At 46.4% G+C, this 25,729-nt stretch overlaps 1 protein-coding gene across 3 annotated transcripts; it reads left to right on the top strand.

Annotated features, from left to right (window-relative positions):
• Nucleotides 1-56: 56 nt before the first annotated feature.
• On the top strand, nt 57-25,384 carry Desi1 (desumoylating isopeptidase 1). Of its 3 annotated transcripts, none has more exons than XM_069999646.1 (6): nt 57-399; nt 14,508-14,529; nt 16,243-16,312; nt 19,644-19,753; nt 20,586-20,708; nt 24,818-25,384. In XM_069999646.1, exons 1-6 carry the CDS (start codon nt 312-314, stop codon nt 24,870-24,872), a joined length of 468 nt encoding a protein of 155 aa, XP_069855747.1. In that variant the 5' UTR covers nt 57-311; the 3' UTR covers nt 24,873-25,384. The 3 variants fall into 3 exon arrangements, with proteins under 3 accessions (XP_069855747.1, XP_069855746.1, XP_069855748.1); XM_069999645.1 differs by having other exon boundaries at nt 58-399; nt 22,783-25,384; XM_069999647.1 differs by lacking the exon at nt 24,818-25,384 and adding an exon at nt 21,760-21,958 and having other exon boundaries at nt 58-399.
• The last annotated feature ends 345 nt before the right edge of the window (nt 25,385-25,729 follow it).

Raw genomic sequence — 25,729 nt, 5'->3', positions numbered from 1 at the left:
CGCCCCTCCACGAAGCCCCGCCCCCGCCTCCCGGCACGCACATGCGCAAAAGTGCGTCTCCGCCCCCACCTCCTCTTCCGTGTGGACCCTCCCGGTCCCCTTTCTGTCACCTCACAGTAGTCGTTGCCGGTGGCCGGTGCCGGGTCCCCTGCAGCGTTGGGCGGCCTCTCCCCCGCCCCTCAGGCCGGGCCGGGCTCGGTTCCCCCCTCCCCTGCTCCCTTTTCTCCCCACCCCGGGGAGGGGGGGGTGCTAGGAGGTCCTAGCCGCTGCCGGGTGCCCCAGGGCCTTGGTGGCTGCCGCCACGGGTCCCAATGGAGCCGCCCAATCTCTACCCGGTGAAACTCTACGTGTACGACCTGTCCAAGGGCCTGGCCCGGAGGCTTAGCCCCATCATGCTGGGTGAGGAGGCCGGGGTCGGGTGGGAAGGAGGGCGCCGGCCGGGCGGGCCAGAGGGTGCCGGCGGGCCCGGGAGGGGCCCGGCCTGGGGACCACGACTCCCGGCGAGAGTCGGGGTCCGGAGGATGGGAAGGCAAGCGGATGGAGGGGAGAGGGGTGCTGGGAGTCCGGGGAGCCGGGGCTCGAGGGGTCACGCCCTCCCCCTGCGCGGCGCACCGCTAGAGGACGAGACCTCCAGATCGTCCTCGGCCAGGACCGGGGCTGGCGGCGGTCCGGGGGAGCCCTCCGCACCCCTTTCTTGACTCGGTGGAGAGGGAGAGCCGGGGAGCGTCTCTCCCGCGCCGTGCCTCTCGTGGTGGAAGGGATACTACGGAGGACATTCTCCGATGGCCCCCAGAGAGCCTTCCCTCCGCGCGGAGGAAACTCCCTTTGTAGTATCCAGGGTAGGTGAGAAGAAAGGGCTAGAAGCTGCCCCAGAGGCCGCCCAGCCGTCATGGCCTTCCCCCACCCCCACCCCCAGGTCGAGGGCAGGTCAGGTGAGCCGGGAACTTCAGAATTCAGAGTTCAGCCTGACAATGCCTTCCTCTTCGCTCGACATTTCCAAGTTGTAGTTACTTTTGCCAAGATGGTAAGAAAGCAGGTCTGGAGGACTGGATGCTAATGTATCCGTGCAGATGAATAAGAGAGGTGTTGATTTTCGTTGTGCCCCATTCAACGACTCTCCCTGTGGGGGAGGAAATCAGTGTAGCTCAAACCTGGTTTCAACTCAAGGATCAGAATGTCTAGCGTCACATAGGACTGATCAGGCTCGTGATTTCAGGTAATCCTAGGCAGGCAGGAAGGGGCTTCAGGAATCGAAGCTCGAAGAGCATTGGCAACATTTATTTGAATGGCGTTTCCTGGATTCTATGGGGACAATAGGTGATTTAGTTCCGTCTCTGGGAAATGAAAGGGCAGAACTCAAGGAAGCAAACTTGCTCCTTTTGAAGGTATCTTTTCAATGTCCTTGAGTTTCTGAATGGAACCCAGTTGAACTTAATCCTTCAACCCTGCACCCAGTGAATAGTTTCTCTATGTACCTTCATATCAGCACTATCTAAGGTGCTCATTAATAATATAGGTGCTGGGCAAATGATGTAAATTGGTGAGAGCGCTTATCTAGCATTCTATAGGCACGTGGATTTGATTTCCCAGCACTACAACAACAGAAAACCCAGATATCTTAATTTCCAACAGATATTTTAAATAGAATTAGGAAGAAAGCTCTTTGGGTTGGAGGTGTGGCTCAGCCAACGAGTGAAAGCAAGTGTCAAATAGTCCTGGTCTCCAACACAAGAACAAAGAAAAGCTCTGTAAAATACACAAGTGTTGCTGGGCACTGGTGGCTCATGCTATAATCCTAGCTACTCAGGGGACTGAAATCTGAGAATTGCGGTTTAAAGCCAGCCCGTGCAGAAAAATGTCCATGAGACATCTCCTATTAACCACTGAAAAACTGGAAGTGGAACTGTGGCTCAAAGTGGTAGAGTGCTAGCCTTGAGCAAAAGAGATCAGGGACAGCACCCAGGCCCTGAGTCCAAGCCCCACAACCAATATCTTTCTACACGTGTATGTTTTACTTAAAGGAATACTCAAGCATAAATGTATGTACCAATAGACTGACTTGCTTAGGCAAATAATTGCCTGCAAGGATGCATAAGAAATTGGCAGCTGTTATTGATAGGGTAGCTGGATGCGTTGAGAACCATACAGGAGTGGAAAGGAAACTTTGCTGTGAATTTTTTTCTTACTGTTCCAATAGCAGAATACAACATACACATTATCAATTCAAAATAAAGAACGTTTTAAACATAGGGATTCTAGGGACCTACTTCATAAGTGCTCATCAGAATTTTGTAAATCTGTTTTTAATCAGATCATTCTTAGTAGCCAGTCCATTATTGGAGAGGAGATTGCTATATGAGTAAGGTGAGAGGTATAGCTCAATTGTAGAGAGCACTTGCTTAGTATGCACAAAACCCTGAGTCCAATTTCCAGCACCAGGGGGGAAAAAAGACATCAGTAAGACAAACTTGAGAGCAAAACTTACAGTCATTGTTTGGGTAGTAGTTATCAATAGATTACATCAGTCAAGTTCTAACGAAATGCCTTGGAATGGAGCCAGTTGTTTAGTTTGCTCATAGTGAGATTTTACTTAGATATTTCCTAAGCTCATAAATAAAAGCCACCCCTTTGCATTGGCCTTCCCCCCGCCCCCGGTCATGGGGCCTGAACCCTGGATGCTGTCCCTCCGCTCTTCAGCTCAAGGCTAGTACTCTACCACTTGAGCCACACAGCACCACTTCCAGCTTTTTCTGCTTAGTGGTACTGAGGAATTGGGCCTCATGCATATAAGGCAAGCACTCTATCACTGAGCCACCTTCCCAGCCCCTGCGCTGGCTGATTTTTATTCTGTTACTTGGCAATGACTTTAGCTGAAAGAGGTCTCAGGTATAATTGCTTCATTCATTCAACAGATATTTGAGCATCTATTAGGTACTAATGAATGATTTAACTAAAGATGATAGAATGAAGAAAAATATTATTTGCCATCATGGAGCTCAGTATAGTGTGGGAGATGTTGCAAGAAAAATATATATGCAAATAAAACAAGAATATATTGTGCAAGAAGCAAACTGGGTACTAAGAAAATAACAAGAATGGGCTGGAGGCATATCTAAATGATAGATCAAGTGGTAGAATGTTTGCCTAACAAACACAAGGCCCAGAGCTTGGTCCCCAACATTAGGACAGGTGTGGGGGTGGGGGGTAGGGGGGGAGGAGAAATGCTTTAAGAATATCTGGAGCCAGGTGCTGTTGGCTCATACCTATAATCCTAGTGACTGGAGGCTGAGATCAGAGGATCAAAGTCAGCCTGGGCAAAACAGTCCATGACATTCTTTTTTTTTTGGGGGGGGGGTCTGGTCATCGGGCCTGAACTCTGGGCCTGGGCACTGTGTCCCTCAGCTCTTCAGCTCAAGGCTAGCACTCTACCACTTGAGCTACAGCGCCACTTCCGCCTTTTTTCTTTTTGCTTATGTGGTACTGAGGAATTGAACCCAGGGCCTCTGGCATGCAAGGCAAACGCTCTACCACTGAGCCACCTTCCCAGCCCTCCATGACATTCTTATCTCCAACTAACCAGCATAATGATGGAACTGGGGTTGGGAAGGTGGCTTAGTGGTAGAGCGCTTGCCTTGCATGCATGAGACCCTGGGTTTGATTCCTCAGCACCACATAAGTAGAAAAAGCCAGAAGTGGTGCTGTGGCTCAAGTAGTAGAGCTCTAGCCTTGAGCTGAAGAGCTGAGGGACAGAGCCCAGGCCTCATGACTGACATACATACATATTATGCATATATTCTAGAACTGAAGGTGTGGCTCAGTGATAGTGCAGCACCTTGAGCAAAAATGTCAAGTGAGAATGAGTTCAAACTCCAGTCCTAGCACATAAACATACCAAAAAAAATTATCTGAATAGTGACTTTTAAACTGAAAGTTAGAATAAAGAAGTAGACACCAGAAGGTGTTCCAAATAGGAGAGGGATGAGATGGGAGAATCTGGTTGCTCCTGGGACTGAAAGCGGCCTTTGTAGTAGATGGGAGTGGTTAAGCACCATAAATGAAGATGAAGTAATATTCATGCCTTTCTCCTTAAAGATGTGAGCCAGTTGCCAGTGGCTCACACCTGTAATCCTAGCTACTGAGGAGGCTGAGATCTGAGGATCACGGTTCAAAGCCAAAGCCTGCCTGGGCAGAAAAGTCCGTGAGACTCTTATCTCCAATTAACAACAGAAAACCGGAAGTGGCACTGTGGCTCAAGCAGTAGAGCGTTCGCCTTGAGCTGAAGAGTGTAGGCATAGCGCCCAAGCGCAGAGTTCAAGCCCCACAACCAAAAAAAAAAAAAACCATGTGAAACCCTGGAAGGCTTCAACCAAACATTGAAATTTCACCAATTTGGTACATTACATTTCAATGGTGTTTCTGAGGACATCACCTTGCCTACAAATCTAATTTCTCTCTCTCATTTTCCTATGTTGCTTTGATGCTGTTAGCAGAAGTAATGGCCATTACTTTATAGAGTTGCAAGTGGGCAATGCCTTATATTGGTCTATCACTCTCAGATACGCCAACCTTGAAGTTGGTGCATCCCAGTTTGTTTCTATATGTTGATTTGGCATTTTTCAGTATACTTGAACGTTTAAAGAATTTGTAGGCTGGGAAGGTGACTCAGTGTTAAAGTGCTTGCCTTGCATGCATGAGGCTCTGGGTTCGATTCCTTGGCACCACATAAGCAGAAAAAACCAGAAGTGGCGCTGTGGCTCAAGTGGTAAGAGCGATAGCCTTGAGCTGAAGAGCTGAGGGACAGTGCTCAGACCCAGAGTTCAAGCCCCACAACCGACAAGAAAAAATAATAATAATAAATTTGTGCCAGGAGCAGGTGGTTCACACCTGCAATCCTAGCTACGCAGGAAGCTGGGATCTGAGGATCTCAGTTCTAATCAGCCCTGACAGGAAAGTCTGTGAATCTCTTACCCAATTAGCCACCAGAAAACCAGAAGTAGAAGTGTGACTCAAAGTGGCAGGGCAGTAGCCTTGAGTGAAAAAGCTCAGGAACAGTGTCCAGTCCCTGAGTTTAAGCCCCATAACTGAGAGAGAGAAAAAAAAAAATCCTCACCACACCTTTGTAAAATAGGTTGTGTCATTACCTCCATTGTTTAGTTGAGGTACCTGAGACAAAGTTAAGTAAGATATCTGCCCAAGTGGTGGTAACAGAGCCTGGTTATGAACAGGCAGTCTGACTGTGGTTTTCCTCTCCTTTGGAATGTGTTCCCTCATGTAAAGGAGATAAAATGTTGAAGTGTCTAAAAGCATTCTTACCAGTTTCAAGTTTGAAGAAGAAAAAAAAAGCCTGGGTTTCATATGTATATGCCATTCATCATCTAGAGTTCTAATCATCTTGTGTGTGTGTGTGTGTTCGCACACTCATGCGTGCCCATGCACACATGTTGATACTAGGACTTGAACTCAGGGCCTTGTACTCTTTTTAGATTTTTTTCCTCATGGCTGTGTCACTCTACCACTTCAGCCATGCCTCTAGTCCAGCATTCTGCTGATTAATTGGAGAAGGGAGTCTGCTGAGTTCAAACTACAGTCCTCTAGGTCTCAGCCTCCTGAATAGCTAGGATTACAGGGATAAGCCACCACCTGCTCCCAAAGTAAATTCAAGTGACCTCAACAATATCCTGTCATACTATGGTGATGTTAATTTCCTACTGTAAGACCTGTTCCAATTCTAGAATAATCCATGCTTGGGCTAGGTAATTCCCCACCCCTCGGTTCACCTGAAAGCACATAGATTCCTCAGACTTCCCCCACCCATGTTCAGTCTTCCAGAATGGCCCCTCAGGAAGGCATTTCTTCTATTTCCTCGTGCTCCATGAAGATGGTCTTCCATTATCCTTAGCATTGTAACTGAGCAGATGGCCTGACAATATCTTGTCTTCCCCATCACCATTTGGTTAATACAATTAGCTATTATAATTGACCTTTAATTTATGCCTCTAATAACTTTGGCTGTTCTTTAAATTTTTTACCTCCTGTGTGTCACAATATACAGAAATAAATGCAAGGATTTGATTTTTCTCTCCCCACCCCTAACGTAGTTTGAGAAAGGTTTTACTGTATATGTAGCCCAGGCTAGTCCTGAATTCTCAATTTTCTTGCTTCAGTCTCCTGAGTGCTGGAAGTGGTTTTTTAATTATGCTAAATGGTACTTCATAATTGTTATTGTGTGATATGCATCACATTTTATTTTTCCTTACAAATTATTCTCGGAGCTGGACACCAAGTAACTCACACCTGTAATTGTAGCTACTCAGGAGACTGACACCTAGAGGATTGAAATTTGAAACCATCCTGGGCAGAAAAGCCTACAGAGGATCTGTCTCCAGTCAACCAGCAGAATACTGAACTAGAACTCAAATGGTAGAGTGACAGTCACCAATGCTAGGCATAAGCAAAAATGCTCAGGAAAAGAAGAGCACTGGGGGCTCATGCCTATAATCTTAACTACTCAAGAGGCTGATATTTGAGGATCACAGTTCAAAACTAGCCCAGGAAGAAAATCCATGAGACTCTGATTTTCAATTAACTACCTCAAAACCAGAAGTGGGGCTGTGGCTCAATGTGGCAGAGCACTAGCCTTGAGCACAGAAGCTCAAGAACAGCAGCACCCAAACCCTGAAGTCAATCCCTAGGACTGGCACCAAAAATAAAAAAAATGATAATAAAGATGTGTGTTAACCAAGCTTTGGTGACTCACTTATAATCCTAACTACTTAAGATGCTGATATCTGAAGATAATAGTTCTCAGCCAGCCCAGGCAGACAAATACACAGTTCTGTTGGTAGAAGGTAATGTAGTGGTGGTGGTTTTGAGTAAGAGTCTTATTATGTTGCCCTGGATGGTATCAAAATCCTGGTTCCATGCCAGGCACCAATGGCTCACACCTAGAATTCTAGCTTTCTAGGGAGTCTGAGATAAAATGAGATATGAGCTGTAATCCTCAGGAATCTGAGGTCTGAGGATGGCAGTTCAAAGCCAATCCAGGCAGGAAAGTAGTCTGTGAAACTCTTATCTCCAATGAACGACCAGAAAAATGGAAGTGGTGCTGTGGCTCAAGTGGCAGAGTGCTCACCTTGAGCTGAAGAGCTCAGGGACAGTGCCCAGGCCCAGAGTTCAAGCCCCATGACTGACAAAAAAAAAAAAAAACCTCGTCTGTAGGAGTTAATTATTTCTAAAAATAATATGTATGCACATATAAAATTAGCCACCAGTATAAAAGAGACTATAAAAGAGATATAGCAGCCACGTGCCAATAGCTCATGCCTGTAATCCTAGCTGCTCAGAAGGCTAAGATATGAGGATCACAGTTCAAAGCCAGCCTGGGCAAAGAAAGTCCGTGGGACTCATCTCCAATTAACTACCAGAAAACCGGAAGTGGCACCGTGGCTCAAGTGGTAGAGTCCTCTCCTTGAGCTGAAGAGCTGAGGGACAGTGCCCAGGCCCAGAGTTCAAGCCCCACCCCCCAAAAAAAGTGATACAGCAACTGTGCACTGGTGGCTCACACCTGTAATCTTAGCAACTCAGGAGGCTCAGATCTAAGAATCACAATTCAAAGCCAGTCCAGGCAGAAAAGTTTGTGAGACTTTTAGACTTTTTTTTTCCAATTAACCACCAAAAAGCCAGCAGTGGAGATGTGACTCAAGTGGTAAAGCAGAAGCCTTAAGTAAAAAAGCTCAGAAACAGTGCCTGGGCCTTGATTTCAAGCCCCCCTCCCTCCCCCCAAAAAAATTAGCAACAAAAGCTTCAAGCTCCTGGAGCGGGAGACTCTCATTCCTGTCTGTCTTTGTCCTCAGTGGCTTGTCAGAACAGGTGGCCAGGAAGGGGTGTGTGTGCACTTGTTACTCAGGATGAAATCCAGAGCCTCACTGAATTCAGTGTTGATTATAGAAGTAAGTGTTGATTATAGAAATGATTTCGGGGGCTGGGAAGGTGGCTCAGTGGTAGAGTGCTTGCCTTGCATGCATGAGGCCCTGGGTTCGATTCCTCAGCACCACATAAGCAAAAAAAAGAAAAAAGCCGGAAGTGGTGCTGTGGCTCAAGTGGTAGAGCGCTAGCCTTGAGCTGAAGAGCTGAGGGACAGCGCCCAGGCCCAGAGTTCAGGCCCCATGACCGGACCCAAAAAAAAAAAAAAAAAAAAAAGAAATGATTTCGGCTTGAATGCAAGCTTGAAGATTAAAGTAGAATTTATTCAATTCTGAGGGTAGTTTTAGTTTTGTGTTTTAATGTCATCTATTGTGCTTTGTTTTAGATTTTTCTTGTTCATTGTGTCAACAGTTTGATATCCACTGAGTGAATAAGTTTTGGAATCCTGCAGTTTCTTTCTGGGAAAATGAAGGCGTGTGGCTTTTGGGGCCTGGAGTGCTCTTGAGTCTGCTCATTGTTCCCACCCTCACCTTTATTCCTGACCCTCCCTCAGTAGTGGGGCCTGAACTCTGGGCATGGGGGATGTCCCTCAGCTCTTTAGCTCAAGGCTAGCATTCTACCACTTGAGCCACAGCACCACTTCCAGCTTTTTCTGCTTCTGTGGTGCTGAGGAATCGAACCTGGGGGCCTCATGCATGCAAGGCAAGCGCTCTACCACTGAGCCACCTTCCCAGCCACCCTCACCTTTCTTTCCCCATCCCTTGACCTGCCAACTTCTGTTCATCCTCGCGATCTCACCTCTGACCCTCAGCTCCAGATTTTGCTCATGTGTCCGTTAGTAGCATTGCTCATCCTCTTCTAGAATTGCTCATTTTCTCATCAGTGTCCACATACCCTTCCTCTCCCTACAGCCAGACTGGAAGCTCCATGGGGTGAGAACTGCATCCTCAATTGTCTGTAGCAGTCTAGCATTGGGTGATCTCTAAGTGGGTGAGTGGTGGGATACTGCGCTGGTCCTCACGCAGAGCTACAAGGCTTGGCTGATAACACCTGGGCATGATTAAGCTGTGACCTTCTCAGTACTGAGGAAAAGAACTCAAATGTTAGGTTTACTCTAGGAAGAAATCCTGCACTCGCTCCAAAGAGTTTCTGTACTAGAGTATCAAGTGTGTTTTTTCCTCTCTTGTTTTTTGTTTTGAGGGATTTTGATTTTCTTTTTGTTTGTTTTTTCTGAGGCCTAAAGCTGAATGTATTGCACACGTCCACAGGCTTGGAGAAGTATGGCCACATGATCACCCAGTCCCCAGCTTGCAGAGGAAATCCTAGTGGGAAATAATCCGCTTCTATACTGTGCTAATGCCATTGAGCCTAATTCAGATCCCCAAATGACCTGTGCCCTACTTCTGTCTCAAAACTATACCCTCCTTCTTACTTCCACTTTGGTCTGGTCAAAAAAAAAAAATTAAAACTCAGTCCAGTTAATAAACCTTTTTCCTACCCTACCAATAAAAACATTATGAGAATGAGAATAACTGTGAGGGTTTTTAGAGGAAGAAATAAAAGAATGAGGGTGAGGGACTGGGAAGGTGGCTCAGTGGTAGAGTGCTTGCCTCACCTGCATTCCTCATAAACAGGAAAAGCCAGAAGTGGTGCTGTGGCTCAAGTGATAGAGTGTTTGCCTTGAGCTGAAGAGCTGAGGGCCAGCGCCCAGGCCCAGAGTTCAAGCCCCATGACCGACCAAAAAAATATTAATAAAAAGAATAACAAAAAGGATTTTTCCAGCCATAATTCCCTATCACAATTCTATAGATGGATAAGGTGGTGGTGGTTGGTGGTGGTTTTGAGATAGTTTTATTCTGTTGTCCAGGCTGCTATCAAACTCCTGGCTCAAGCAATCCTCAGCCTCAGCTTCCTGAGTCGCTGGGACTACAGACCATGCCACCCCATCCCACTGGGTGGATGAAGTCTCAAGTGCACCTTGATGCAAGGGGGTATGACCTCATCTTGTAGGCTAATTAATGATTAATGAAGAGAATTAAAAGAAGACTAAAATAAGGTTATTTCCTGCAAATGTTGAGTCAATTTATAGATTTATAGTAATAACAGGATGATCTCTGAAGCCCCTGTACAAATTATTTTAATATGTGTGTTTGTGCCTGCCAGCTGACCCACTTTGTCATTAAGTGTGGGTGCACGAGAGGCAGACCCAGGCGGAGCTCCATATGCCAGGACTGCAGTCATTTGAGTAATCAGGGCAGGCAAGATTAGGAGTAAGAACTTTGACCTCAGTAGTTCTTCCTGTCAACCAACAGGACTGACTAAACAGACTAGATCTCAATAGATATTCATGCAGCATCTTGACTCGGGCACTCTCATGGCTGCTGGAGTTACAGGGATGCATAAGAAACTGTTCTTGTCATCAGGTGCTGGTGGCTCACACCTATAATCCCACTACTGAAGAGGCTGAGATCTGGAGGATCTCTGTCTGATGCCAGCCTCAGCAGAAAAGTCCTTGAGATTCCATTTCCAAAATAATTAGCAATATCAGACTGGAGGGGGAATGCTATGAGGGCTTTCTTTTTTTTTTTTTTTTTTTTCTTTTCTTTTTTTTCAAGAAAGCAGGTAGCTTTGTTCTCAAAGAACAAGCTGGGTATGGTGGTGCACACCTGTAATCCCAAGTACCTGAGAGGTAGGAGGAATAAATAGATAAAAGGATCAAAGTTGGAGCTGGGAAGGTGGCTCAGTGGTAGAGCACTTGCCTTGCATGCATGAGGCCCTAGGTTTGATTCCTCAGCACCACATAAGCAGAAAAAAGACGGAAGTGGCTCTGTGGCTCAAGTGGTAGAGCACTATCCTTGAGCTGAAGAGTTGAGGGACAGCGCCCAGACCCAGAGTTCAGGTCCCACAGCTAACCAAAAAAAAAAAAAAAAAAAGCTCAGGTGATGGCTAAGTGGTAAAGCTCTTGTCTAGTGCAAGGCTCTACGTTCAAACACACACACACACACACACACACACACACACACACACACACAGCCTTTATTGGACATGTAGTAGATGCCAGGCACTGTGCTAGCCATATTTCTCCTATCATTTCATATGTTTAAATATGCTAGTAAATTTATATGGTTTTATGATTATTTATTAGAAATATATGTTAGACTTGTGTATGAATATAGTTACATAATAAAGTGTCCTTCTCTCTATTCAACATGGTTTAATACCCAGCTTACTGAATAGAGCTACATATGTACATGAGAAAATTTCTGTAATATATATTTGTATATATACACTTGTATCTAATTCTATAGTATAGTCTATGTACAAATAGACTATATAATACAGAAAGATTCCTCTGTTTCTGTTATATTACATATCATAATGTATCTTATAGAAATATACATTTTTATATGTCTACATGTATATTTATAAGGATTCTGTGATGATATATTTATGTGTTTATGTATATACTTATATTGGTCAGGCAGGTCTATTTTGGTGGAGAATGCCAGCAGGACTTAGCTTTGCATTGATGACCTAAGAAACACTTTTAAACTTGTCATGACCTTTGGCCCAAAATCGTCTGGCTGTCCTGTGACCTCCAGCTTTGCCAAGTTCTTGCTTGGCCACATGTCATCTCTTTTAAGCATAGGAACATTGGGAAGTAGGCATTATTATTGTGTCTTTAAAAAAATAAAAAGAACAGGAAACTAAGATTTCAACAGAAACCTTACATAAAAATCCAATAGAAATGTCTACAGTGATGGAAATGTTCTAGACTCTACTGTCCAGTCAGTAGCCACCACCCCTACATAGGTCTCTGAAGAACTTGAAATGCAGTTAGGCTGAAGGTATACCTTTTATTGAATTTTAATTTTAATGACTACTCTGTTAGCTAACTCAGGCTGACCCTGAGCCTCTACAAGGGCTCTCTGTGGTCTAACCTGTTACCTCTGCTCATCCTCACTTTCCTCTCGCCACTCTGGCTTCTTTCTAGTTTTTTAAATACACCTTACAGGCTCCACCCCTTCAAGGTTCTTACCCCCTTCAAGCCTTTGCTTGGATGTCACCTTTGCTTGGATGTGACCTGTCCATCCAGCGCTCCCTACACTCCCAACATCCCTTCCCTGCGCTTGTTTTATTCTGTCCCTTCATTGTTGTTACATGCCTCGACATTGTTGCTTTACTGTTATCAATTTATTGATGGTCCCCTCCCCTCACTAGTATCATGAAAAGAATTTTGTCTCCTTGTTAACCAATGTATTCCTTTGCCAAAAATAATGTCGAAAACATAATAGCCACTGTCTCACTGGTTAAACTAATAGAATTCACATCTGGCCAGCCTCCACCAGAACCCACATTTTTACTCATTATGCTCTTTCTCTTAGTGAGTGTAATGTTTTTCCCAGAGTGAATGAGAAAAGCTTCATTTGGAATGACAGGCAAGAGAAAGGAAATATTTCTCATCTGCTCACTTTCACAAACCATTTTATGTCTTTAAAGAAATAAACTACTGGAGCCGGGCGCTGGTGGCTCACGCCTGTAATCCTAGCTACTCAGGAGGCTGAGATCTGAGGATCGCAGTTCAAAGCCAGCCCGGGCAGGAAAGACCGTGAGACTCCTATCTCCAATAAACCACCAGAAAACCGGAAGTGGCGCTATAGCTCAAGTGGTAGAGCGAGCGCTCGCCTTGAGCTGAAGAGCTGAGGGACAACGCCCAGGCCCAGAGTTCAAGCCCCACGACCGACAAAAAAAAAAAAAAAAAAAAAAGAAATAAACTACTGGGCTAGGAAGGTGGCTCAGTGGTAGAGCGCTTGCCTTGCATGCATGAGGCATTGGGTTCGATTCCTCAGCACCACATAAGCTGAAAAAAAAAAATAGCCAGAAGTGGTGGTGTGGCTCAAGTGGTACAGTGCTAGCCTTGAGCTGAAGAGCTGAGGGACAGTGCCCAGGCCCAGAGTTCAGGCCCCACGACCGGACGGAAAAAAAAAAAAAAGAAAAGAAAAGAAAGAAAAAAGAAATAAACTACTGTCATTTAGAGAGCATCTATTTTTATAAAAGCAGTCTGGGAGCATACACCGGCTCTATTTAAAACACTGCGTTGGAGCTGGAGATGTAGCTTAGTGTTAAAACTGGTAGGATACTTGCCTAGCATGTGGGTTTGATCTCCAGGAAGAGGAAACATAAAACAAAACACAGTCTTCCCTCTGAAGATGGCCAACTGCAGCTCCATTGATCATAGAAGCAGGTAGAACCAGCAGCTGAAGATAGGAATTCTAAATGGATTTACCCTCCCCTTCTCCGACTCCCCCCCCCCCACACACACACACAAACACCAGCATTTAGAGCATTTAGTCTAGGTCTCATCATCCTCCAGCTTCCAGCTCAGTTTGGATAAAGGCAGAGTCTGTTACACATTTCAAAGGGGACTTCACCAGAAGGCCCAGGCCAGCATCCCTCTATCCATTTGTGATCTGGTGAGCCAGAGCCACAGATGTCTTAGGGAAAAGGAAGCTGGCCTTTGGAGGCAGAAGACAGCAGGAAGAACTCTGCTGCATTTCATTTTTCTTATTTCATTTTGTCTGATCGTACTAAGCATTTCCGAGTCATTCCCTAGATGCTGAACTTAGATCTTAGACACCTATTCTGAAGTAAAAGTTATCTTATTTGCTACTCTTACCTTTTTAATACAGAGTATTAGGCCTGATAATACCCTCTCTTTCTCAGACTTTTATGCATCTCATACTGTGGTGTTTTATAAACATTATTATTGATCATAAATCCATATTAGAGAAACTGAGGCTTTAGAGAGATAAACTCACCCAAGATGTACTCCAGCAAACAGAAAAATTACTATCTGACCAAACGTTCATACCTATAATCCCAGCACTTCAAAGGGAGGAGTAGACAGCTTTCCAGTATGAGGCCAGCCTAGACTCCATGAGACCCTGACTCAAAAAAAAAAAAAAAAAGGTCAGGCACCAGTGGCTCACACCTGTAATCCTAGATACTTAGGAACCTGAGATCTTAGGATCGAGGTTCAAAGCCAACCCAGGCAGGAAAGTCCATGAGACTCTTATCTCCAACTAAGCACCAGAGTTAGAGTACTAGCAAAAAGATCTAAGGACAGCTCCCCAGACCGTGAGTTCAAGCCCTAGGAAGAAGGTGTGCGCGCGCGCACACACACACACAGAGAGAGAGAGAGAGAGAAAGTATATGGCATTTGCAAATCTCCATTTTTTTTTTTTTTTAGGGATTTCACCTAAATGAAATGAGTAGCAACTTTCACTATTTCGCTCTAGTCTTCTGTACATGAGAGGAATTCTGTACAGAGGAATTTATAAGGCAGAGTTAATTAGACCCCAGAGGGAAGGCAGGCATATACCTGGGGTGTATTTACACCAGTGTGTTTATCCTGCCTTCTGATAGAAGATTATGATTACTTTTCAATTTCACATAATACCACGAGGAGAGCTGCATCTCTGGAGTGTAGTTCTCCCAGAGGTTTGAGTGATATTCTAAATCTACTCAGGCTGAGGGCCATTTAGTCTCGTCCCAAGTGGCTAAATCTCTTCTTCTCTCCACAGGGAAACAACTGGAAGGCATCTGGTAAGTGGGGCTGAGACTCCTTTCATTCACTGCTTTATGAAATACGGCAGCACCACACAAGTTAGGTGCAGTCTGCGGATCCCGGGTCAAAGGCTTGCTGTCTTTGTTGTTGATCTCTAAGAACTAAAGCAGCCTTCACCGCTCTTGTTTTTGTCCCTCCACCCCATCTTGGGACTGGCAGGCCCATAGACATGTCTCACCACCAGTGGGCAGAATGGGAGGATGCAGCTGGCAGCTGGAGATGCTGTTCAATATCCCATAATGCACAGGACAGCCTCCTGCACAAGTAATTATCTACAAAGAACGTCACTAGGGGCTGGGAAGGTAGCTTAGTGGTAGAGTGCTTGCCTAACATGCATGAAGCCCTGGGTTCAATTCCTCCATACCCCATCCACAGAAAAAGCTGGAAGTGGCGCTGTGGCTCAAGTGGTAGAGTGCTAACCTTGAACACAAGAGAGGCTCAAGGACAAAGCCCAAGCCTTGAGTTCAAGCCTCATGACCAGCAAAAAAAAAAAAAAAAAAAGACATCACTAGTGTCAAGATGTAGGCACCCTGATCTTCACTACTGCCAGCGCTCCACATCCATGAGTGCAGTCCTGCAAGGTGAAAATATTCAGAAGCCAGGTAGCTACTCAAGAGGCTGAGATCTGAGGATCAAGGTTTGAAGCCAGCCCAAGCAGAAAGTCCATGAGACTCTTATCTCCAATTAACCACCAAGAAGCTGAAAGTGGAGCTGTGGTTCAGGTAGTAGAATGCCAGCCTTGAGCAAAAAAGCTAAGAGACAGCTCCTAAGCCTTGAATTCAAGCCCTGGGACTGGCGCACGCACGCACGCGCGCACACACACACACACACACACACACACACACACAATATTATTTGGAACTGGAAATGTGGCTTAGAGGTAGAGTGCTTTCCTAGCATGCATGAAGCCCTGGATTCCATTCCTCAGTATCACATGAACAGAAAAAGCCAGATATGGTGCTGTGGTTCAAATAGTAGAGCACTAGTCTTGAACATAAAGAGGCTCAGGGATAGAGCCCAGACCCTGAATTCAGGTCCCAGAACTGGCAAAAAAAAAAAAAAGTGGAAAAACATTAGTTGTATCGAGCAGACTCTCAACTACTGTTCATTCAACAATAGAGTATAACAGTTGTTTATACAACATTTACATCTATTTTGGGTATTGAAATGATTTGAAATGTACTTGAAGCCGGGAGCTGGTGGCTCACACCTGTAATCCTAGCTATTCAGGACATCCTCAGCTCTCAGTCTGAGGATTGAGGTGAAAAGCCAGTCGGAGCAGGAAAGTCCTTGAGACTCTGATCTCCAGTTACCCACCAGAAAACCGGAGGTGGTGCTGTGACTCAAGTGGTAGAGTACTTGCCATGAGCTGAAGAGCTCAGGACAGCGCCCAGGTCCAGAGTTCAAGCCCCACAACCAACAACAACAACAACAAAAAATGTATTTGAAGATTGCATACATTCAATGCAAATACTACACCATTTTATAACAGACTTCATCATCTGCAGATTTGACTATCTTTGGGGGTATCTAGAAATTCCATTCCCCTCCCCCATACAGAGGAATGGCCACATGGCCTTATGTGGTTATTTGTCCAAGGCTGGTCACCAGAGTTACGTCTTTGAGTTGTGATGTTTGATTTTCACAGACAGGTATTAATTTCTGGCTCACTGTGTCTCTCTGTGTGGCAGGCACACCTCCATAGTTGTGCACAAGGATGAGTTCTTCTTTGGCAGTGGTGGTATCTCCAGCTGTCCCCCGGTGAGTGTCTTCCCCTACACCCTGGCCTCCAGACTCAGCTTCCTGGGGGCTCCCTAGACCAAGAATTTTGCTTCTGTGTGCCTCTGGCTTCTGGCCCAGTATATAGAGGACTGTAACATAGTTCCTCCTAAACACTGAGTTTGGAGTGTGGCTCACTTGGCAGAGCACCAACAAGTGAAAGTGTCAGGTACTGAGTTCGAGTCCCAGTCTTGAACAACAACAAAAAAAAGATTCATTTAAGAGCTACAGGTAGCCGGGTGCCAGTGACTCACACCTGTAATCCTAGCTACACAGGAGGCTGAGATCTGAGGATTGCGGTTCAAAGCCAGCCCAGGCAAGAAAGGCCGTGAGACTCATCTCCAATTAACCATCAGAAAACCAGAAATGGCACTGTGGCTCAAGTGGAAGAGCGCTAGCCTTGAGCTAAAGAGCTGAGTGAGGGACAGTGCTCAGGCCCAGAGTTCAAGCCCCACAACAGACCAAAAAAAAAAAAGAGCTACAGGTGTGATAGAGTGCTAGCATGTTTAAACGTCTTAGCTTCTATTCGCAGTATCCCCTCATCCTCAAAAAAAAAAAAAAGTAAAAGAAAAATTCAAGAATACCTCTCTAGCTGGACACTAGTGACTTACGCCTATAATCACAACTACTCAAAAGCTGAGATCACAGTTCAAGGCCAGCCTAGGTAGAACAATTCACTAAACTCCATGTGGATGTGGCTCAAGTGGTAGAACATATGTGCAGTGGATGCAATGCCCTGAGTTCAAGCTGCAATGCCACCAAAAATAAAATACAATACACCCTTCCCAGACACCCCAGTCAGTGCCACTGCTCCAGAGCCCCTGTGGGTCTCTCTGCGTCCACACTAAGAGTCATAGTGATATGACCACAGGGAATGGAGCCTAAGCTTCTTGCAAGCTATGAGTGAGTTGCTTAAAAGCATACAGCCTGTGACCGGATCAGTCCTAAGATTCATCTCTGTGACTCTAAAGCCATGTCCTCTTGCAGAACTTTTCTGTCAGAGCTACCTAAAGGTTGTAATGGGAGGTGCACAAGTGAAAACCAAGCAGCGGTTCATTTGCAGAGCTATATGTGGGAAGCCATTTTGTATTTCTTCCTCTCCCATTGGGAGACAAATCCTTCATTAAGCCTAGTTAGTTCTACCTTGTGAGTATGTCATCAGTCTGCCTCTCTCATCTCTTCCTGTTCTTCCAGACCTCTTACCTTAGTTCATACCACCTCGTGTCTAACCTGCACCTGGGTCGTGGCCACCTGGTCTCCTTGTCCTTTATACAGGAGGCAAAATGATCTTTTCAAAGCATTTCCCTAAAGCCAGATGCCGGTGGCTCACGCCTGTAATCCTCGCTACTCAGGAGGCTTAGATCTGAGTTCAAAGCTAGTCCAGGCAGGAAAGTCCGTGAGACTCTTATCTCCAATAAAGCACTAAAAAACGAAGTGGCGCTGTGGCTCAAGTGGTAGAGCCCTCACTTTGAGATGAAGAGCTGAGGGATAGTACCCAAGCCCTGAGTTCAAGCCCCACTACTGAAAAAAAAAAAATTCCCTACTGCTTTTGGAATAAAACAGAGAAGGCAGCCAAGTGTGGATGGCTCATCCCTCTGATCCTAGCTACTCAGAAGGCTGACATTAGAAGATTGCAATTTGAAGGCAGCCTGTGTAGACAAATCCAAGAAACTCATCTCCAGGTAACCAGTAAAGAGCTAAAAGTGAGCTGTGGCTCAAGTGGTAAGCACCAGCCTTGAGTGGAAAAAGCTAAGGGAAGTTCAAGCTCCAATACCAGAACAAAACAGAACAAACCCAGAATTCTTATCATGACTTCTAGCACCCCTGCTGATCTGGCCTCTGTCATCCTTTTAACTCTACCCCAACTCTACCCCGCCCTCTCATTCCTTGAGCACACCTTGGACAGTGAATCCTGTACTCTGACCTCAGTACACCTCCTTTATTCTTCACAAATAGCATTGTTTTTAACTTTTCCAGCATGACTTTTTTTTTTCTTTTTGTTTGTTTGGTTGGTTGGTTGGTTTATTCCAGTATTGGTACTTGAACTCAGGAGCCTGGGCACTGTCCCTTAGCTTTTTTCACTCAAGGCTAGTCCTCTACCACTTGAGCTACACCCCCATTTCTGGATTTTTGGTGAGTAATTGGAGATGTATCTCAAGGACTTTCCTGTCAGGCTGGCTTTGAACCATGAGCCTCAGCATCCTAGGATTACAGGCGTGAGCCACTGGTACCCAGGGGCAGCACAACCTTTATTGCAGCTTGTAATTACACTCTGGTTGAGGGGCTTTTTTTGTCTGCCTTCCCTGCTAGACTTTAAGTTCCATGAGGGCAAGAATCTCATCTGTTTTGTGCACATCATACCCCAGTGCCTACCATAAGGTACGGCACATAGTAAGTTCTCAATAAATACTTGTCATATGAGTGAATAATGAGGGTCCAACAGTGACCTTTTTAATCTCTTACAATTCTAGGACAATTGTCTCCTGTGTACTGTAATAACCTATCTTTCTCATCATGCTTTCCCCAAACTCTAGAATAATGTCAGCCACATAGATGCTCCATGACGGGGCATGAAAGACCTCTTCGGCCAGCTCTGCTCTGGGCTATTTGCCCTTTCTAAATCTGCCATCCTCCAGGTTCCCATTGCTTCTCCTTTAGTCTCCTGGCCATGGGTTTTCTGTAGTAAGCATCTTCGGCCAGCGGCTCTGCTGCCCTATTACCTTCAGCGGATTAGCCTTCCAGATCAAAAAGTGCACTGAATTAAGCCAGTGGCTCACACCTTTAATCCTAGCTACTCAGGAGGCTGAGATCTGAGGATCGTGGTTCAAAGCCAGCCCAGGCAAGAAAGTCCATGAGACTCCAGTTAACTACCAAAAAGTCAGAAGTGAAGGTGTGTCTCATGTGGTGGAGTGCTCACCTAGAGCACAGAAGCTCAGGGACAGTACCCAGGCCCTGAGTTCAAGCCCTAGGATGGGCACAAAAAGGGGGGGGGGAAATGCACTTAATTCTAGAAGTATTTGCTGTGTCTGCCAGATTTTCATGGTCCTTCACACTTTTCTGTTATCAGTGACTCCCAGAGTATCACAGTCACAACTGGCTATGTACTTCCTGAACATAGGTCATCTCTAATCCTTTCTAGTCCTAATATTCAAGCATATTGGGGGCAAAAGGAGACCACAGAGTCCGGGTTTCTATCTTTTTATCTGCTGGAGAAGTGAATAGACAGCATAAGGAGTTGGGCCTGCAAGAGAATCAGCAACAGTTCAGTGGAGACAGTGACTGAAAGACTTCCTTGGATTGACCTTTTTTTTAGGGAGGAACACTGCTTGGACCCCCAGACTCTGTGGTTGATGTGGGGAGCACAGAAGTCACAGAAGAAATTTTCTTAGAGTACCTATCTTCCCTGGGAGAGTCTCTGTTCCGGTGAGTGGGGACAGAGCTGGTGGCTGGTGGTGTCTGTCTCTCTGGCTAGCTATTCACCCCTGGAGGGCAGCGCGGGTTCCATCCCTGGAGCACTCAGCTTGCCTAGTCTTTGCTGACTGGACACAAAGAGAAGGCACCACGCTACAAAGAGCCCAGAGTTGTTCCAAGCAGATATTCTATCCCAGCATGCTTTCTGCTGACACTTTGAGAGCAGAGAGGAGCTATTCATTCCCTCCGATTAAAATCAGCAAATACAGTTTTCAGCCTCTACTGGCTCAGTGCTTTCTCATGAACTTCAAAGGCAGGGTTGGATAAAGCGCAAACTTAGGCAGATTTCTCTTAAGAAGCTTCAGTCAGCCAGGCGCTTGATGGCTCACGCCTGTAATCCTAGCTACTCAGGAGGCTGAGATCTGAGGATCACAGTTCAAAACCAGCCTGGGCAGGAAAGTTCATGAAACTCTTATTTCCAATGAACTACCCAAAAAAAGCTAGACATTGAGTTGTGGTTTCAGTGGTAGAGCACTAGCTTTGAGTGAAAAAGCTCAGGGACAGTGCCCAAGCCCGAAGTCCAAGCCCCAGGCCTGGTACCAAAAAAAAGAAAAAAAAGCTTCAGTGGATTTCACTCTAACCCTGTAACTCTGCTTTAAGAATTTCTAGAGCCATCTATTTTCATTTCGGTTCACCCTTAGTAAGTCGGTTCTTAGAGCTTGAGGAACAACACACCAAGTGTTCATTCGGCGTGTTTGAGAGGGTGGGTTTGCCCTCTCACTCCTGCCTGGTATGAGTTTTGCCACGTAAGATCTAGTTTCTAAACCTTTCGTTGCATGTACAGAGGTGAAGCCTACAATCTATTTGAACACAACTGTAACACCTTCAGCAATGAAGTGGCTCAGTTCCTGACTGGGCGGAAGATCCCATCTTATATCACTGACCTGCCCTCCGAAGTTCTCTCCACGTAAGTTCCCCTCCATCTCTGCCCCAACATCAGTCATCCTAGAAAAATTCCATTCATCCTCTGTGTCTCTTCCCTGGCCCTGGTCTCTTCCCACCCCTGATGGTGGCAGAACACAGGAGGACCTGTCCTGGTGGCAGGTCTCCACCCACTGGTATGTACCCATATGACTACCACCCTTCTCGTAACTGGACCAACTTTACCCTGGCCCAAGTGCTGCCACAAAACTGAGAAATCCACTTGACACTTTGCCACTGGCTTCAGTGTTTGGACAGCATCCTGGTGCCTGGTGCAAGAAGCAAGCCGTTCTCCAAAGTGCCAGTTAAAATGAAGGGTTGGGTAGATAGCAGTGTTAGGTCAGGAATGGCGACTTGTTGTAATTACTCTTTACCTGCACCCCTAGCTATTTGTCAAAGATCAGGATCTACTTGTCCTTAAACTTAGCACTATGCAATCAGCCTTCAGTAGAGGTTTATTTTGGGGAACTTATTATGGCCTTTGGCACTTTGCCTTGGCAAGTTCTGTGAGTAATCATCTGGGGGGGGGGTATTCTCTCCTGAAAGAACTCCTGTACCATACAAAAAGGAAAATCCATAAGACCTTTATGTCCAGTTAACCTGCAAGAAAAAAAAAAGCCGGAAGTGGAGCTGTGGCTCAAGTGGTAGAGTGCCAGCCTTGAGTAAAAAAGCTAAGGGGCAGCCAGGACCAGTGGTCACACCTGTAATTCTAGCTACTCAGGAGGCTGAGGATCGCAGTTCAAAGCCAACCTGGGCAGGAACGTTCATGAGGCTCTTATCTCCAATTGACCAGCAAAAAGCCAAAAGTAGAGCTGTGGTTCAAGTGGCAGAACACTAGCCTTGAGTGAAAAAGCTCAAGGACAGTGCCCAAACCCTGAGTTCAAGCCAGGACCATCACCAAAAAAAGAAAAGAAGTTCAGAGTCCTACCAAAGGAGTCTGTGTAAGGCAACACTAAGCAAACTCAAGCTATTTTATAGGTGAGTTCCTAGACCTGTCTGAATTAGAGTTGATAATTCTAGATTTCATCTGTTTACAGTTTGGAGTACTTCATGCCTTAAACTGAGGAATCATTTTCAAAGCTGCTGCTCTGCAGCTCATACCGAAGAAGCTCGTACCTGACATGTGTTGCAGACACTTACTTCAGGGTGCTTTAATCTTGGAAAGTCTCCTGACTTCAGTATTTGTAGTCATTTTTCTAGCTAAGTTACATAGTGACATTAACACCTTCTAACAAACCTGGGCTGGGCTATTTTTTTTCTGAATATTCTCTATATCGTCTGAACGACTTCAGTTTCCTACATGAATCTCGTTGTGCACCCTCTCCTGACTTTATAAGATTCTTTTCCTTTTGCCTCAGCGTCCCTCGCTGTAACTTTAAAGAATAACAGAAGTGCATTGCACATAGAAAGCTCAAGTCCCGGCAGATAGCTAGTGTGTCCCAACCACAGCTTCTGGGGTCTCAAGAGTTGTCAGTGGTAAGGAAGTTGTACCCACAGAGGGTGGACCCTGGGAGTGAGGCCAGAACAGGCTAGCTGAAGTGCTCTGTAATGGTCAGCTTTCTGTTATGGTAACAAATGCCTAGGAATGTCAGTTTATAATGAGGCAAAGTATATTGTGGCTCATAGTGACTAAGAAGTTTTAGTCCATGGTCACGTGGCCCGGCTGCCTTTGTGCCTGTGCCAAGACAGCCCGTGGTAGGGAGCGCAAAGGGAAGCAAAGCTGCTTAGCACAGGGTGGCCAGGAAGCAAAGTGGGACAGAAGAGGTGCTGGGGTCCTGTGATCACCCAGTAACCAGATGACTGCCAGGAGCCCCACCCCCTTAGTGGTTCCGCCACCTCCCAAATGTTTATGGGCTCTAACACATAGACCTTTGGGGAACACTTGTGCAAACCATAGCTCCCCTAAAAATACTGATGTGTGAGGCTGTGAGCAAATTCAACAAGGTACCCAGACTTCTCCTTCCTTGTGTGGGATACTGCCACAGCCATGTCTGCCCGCTGGCCATCTGTGGACAGGCCATCCTCAAGAGCTCTCCTAGTTCATGTCTGTTTCCCCACAGGCCCTTCGGACAGGCCCTTCGGCCTCTCCTGGACTCCATCCAGATTCAGCCTCCTGGAGGGAGCAGCGTGGGCAGACCCAATGGCCAGAGCTAACAGGATGGCAGCGAAGCACCCGCTCTCCAGGGCTTTTCCTTTTTAAAACAAACCCTACCAGATTTCTATTTTATAACTTTACATCAGAGCTAACAACCAGGGGATGGCTTTTTAAATTTCCCAGGGAAGGAGATCATCAGGCTGCATGTAGGACAATGCTGCTAAGAAACAAAACAAAATGCCACCCCTTCTAATAGTATTACACTAATTTATTAAGGCTGTCTTGTCTGTGAGTTCACTTTTGACGCTGTTTCTTAAGCGTCCTCCACTGGAAAAAGGGAGGGGGTTTGTTTAAGCAGAAAGCAAGAGGCACCGTTTGGGAGAGCCCCAACCTAGAAGCTCTTCCCAGGGAACACCCACCCTCTGCCCAGGTCACCACACCTGTGGGACCCTGTGAATTGTACAGCACCCAGGACCTGGAAGCCGTTACTCTCTACTATTAAATGAACCAAAGGATTTGGTGCACACGGGACCAGTTATAGGCTGTCTAACCCCAACCTAAGTGAACTCCTTAGCCACACCTCTCTCATCTTCCCTCCCCTTCCACAAGCAAGGCCCTGGGGGCAGGGCTGGAGCAGGCCCAGCCTCAGGACCCAAGGAGAGGGACACCAAGGATCGGGCCAGAGAAACCAGGATAAAGCCATTCATCCCTCTTTCTACTGAGACTGATTGCCAATCCTTCGCCATTATGTTGGGAAAACTCACCTTGCTGCGTGCCCATGAGGCTGCTCTTCCTCCGCGTAGCTGGTCTGCCACGGGTGATGAAGGTCTGGGCTGGATGGCAGAGACCAGGCCTCCTGTCCACAGATAACAACACAGGTTATTTATCATCACTAGAACCAGCCGCACAGACCATTTATCTTACTCAGCTAAGCCCAAGGGATGTGCTTCTCCCTGATATGGGAAAGAACAATGATGCAGATTCCAGGTGACAAGAAAACTGAGAGTTTTTTCCTATAGGAATTTGTGTCTTATGCCAACTACTGGGAGGGCACACATGATCTCCGTTAGGCATGGTTGGGCCACGAGTGGGTATTTTTCTAATAACTCACTGCTAGGGGTTCACAGACGGGGAGCAGTCAGGAAGTCTCTGATCACGAGAGTCCCTCCGATTCCTTTTTCATGCTCATCTCCTGTGTGTTTGTTTTGCTGAGTTGAGTGTGGAGAAGGGACCCAGAGCTGCCAGTGCCTGAGTCTCCGCTCTGCCTTCCCAGGCCCTTCCTGCCATGGCTCCTTGATTCTTCTAAAGCTTGAGTTCAGTTGCTCCTTCCTGGGGCAGGGACCGTTCCTCCCCGAGAACCTGCTGCTCATCCTGGCCCCTTTCCTGCTGTCTTTGCCATCATCTGCAGTGGTTGACATCATCAGGGTCTCAGCTGAAGGAAAGACGCCATTCTGCCTAAGTGCATGCCAGTGCCCGGGCCAGGGGCAGGTCTAGATGGGAGGTCAAGGGGCACAAGATTGAAAGGTTTCATTCTCCTGAAGCCCTGCCAGCTTACTACTGGGTGGCAATGAGAAATGAAAGCTGAGGGCTGGGAAGGTGGCTTAGTGGTAAGAGCTTGCCTAGCATGCATGAAGCCCTGGGTTCGATTCCTCAGTACCACATACACAGAAAAAGCCGGAAGTAGCACTGTGGCTCAAGTGGTAGAGTGCTAGCCTTGAGCAAAAGAAGCTCAGGGACAGTGCTCAGGCCCTGAGTTCAAGCCCCAGGACGAGCAAAAGAAATGAAAGCTGAAACCAATGGAAATTGGTACTACTGAGACCCACTGGCACAACCAGAGCCAAGGAGAATGGATATCTTGGCTGGGTTTCCTCGGGGAGGGCACAGCTTGGTTCAGGCCACTGCCCTGCTTTCTGCTACTGCCATGGCCCAGCTTTCTCTGTCACAGTTCTCATCCTGGCCCAGAGAATGCTGGACTTCTCCCTCCTCTCCTCTCTCTCCAGGCTCAGCTGGTTTTTGCCCTGCCAGCAGCGACCCTCAACCCTAGGGCTACTGTGAGAAGTTTACCTGAGTGACTCCCCTCAGAGAATTTGAGTCACTATTCTTCATGCCCAGCAAGCCGTCCGTGCCAATGCCTGGGCCCTTGGGCTGATGGGGACATGAAGGTGGAGAGAGAGAGCAGTCTCCAGAGTTCTACAGAAAGGCAAGCTATCCTCCCCCATGCAAGGTGGCAGGCCAGGACCCCCAGCCCCATCCACACATTCCCTGTCTGTCCCAGAAGCTCAGGAGCATACTTGTCATGACCAGGCACTCCATGTGAGCCTGTGGAACCAAGCAGAATGGGAAGCAAGGACTGCTTGTGTCACACAGTCGACATCTCTTCCCATTGGTTTAAAGGGACAGGGGAGGAGGAGGGACAACTTACTCTCCCCCAGAAGAAATAAAGCTTGAACCTTCAAGATCCTTTGATGTCCTTCAAGTCAAACTAATAATTGTGTGTAGTATGGAGGTCTTTGCTGGTTTCGGTTGGTGTTTTTTCTAATGCAATAAACTCATGTCTGCCTGCTGCACTGGTGTGGTACTTAAATCTCATCTAGAGGTGTTTCCAGCCTGGAGCAACCCAGGCTTCTCCATCTGTCTCCCTTTGGGCTTTGCCTTGCTGCAGCTGATATGCACGGTTTTCACAATTGGCCTGTAAACATGAGGAAGGGGGCTGGGCCCTGATGGCTCACGCCTGTCATCCTAGCTACTCAGGAAGCTGAGATCTGAGGATCGCATTCAAAACCAGCACCAGCAGGAAAGTCTGTGAAACTCTTATCTCCAATGAACCCCCAGAAAACCAGAAGTAATGCTGTGACTCAAAGTGGTAGAGCAAAAAAAATCAAGGACAGTGCCCAGGCTCTGTGTTCAAGCCC

Source organism: Dipodomys merriami, unplaced genomic scaffold, assembly GCF_024711535.1.
Source record: "Dipodomys merriami isolate MVZ:Mamm:240054 unplaced genomic scaffold, mDipMer1.0.p SCAF_55, whole genome shotgun sequence".
Classification (NCBI taxonomy): domain Eukaryota; kingdom Metazoa; phylum Chordata; class Mammalia; order Rodentia; family Heteromyidae; genus Dipodomys; species Dipodomys merriami.
This window is presented reverse-complemented; position numbering and strand designations above follow the sequence as displayed.

Excerpts from the sequence above, each read along its gene's own strand:
- Desi1 (XM_069999645.1), top strand. The coding sequence starts at position 312 with ATGGAGCCGCCCAATCTCTACCCGGTGAAACTCTACGTGTACGACCTG. Across the intron at positions 400-14,507 it reads GCTTAGCCCCATCATGCTGG|GGAAACAACTGGAAGGCATC; the intron begins GTGAGGAGGCCG and ends TTCTCTCCACAG. Across the intron at positions 16,313-19,643 it reads GTATCTCCAGCTGTCCCCCG|GGAGGAACACTGCTTGGACC; the intron begins GTGAGTGTCTTC and ends CCTTTTTTTTAG.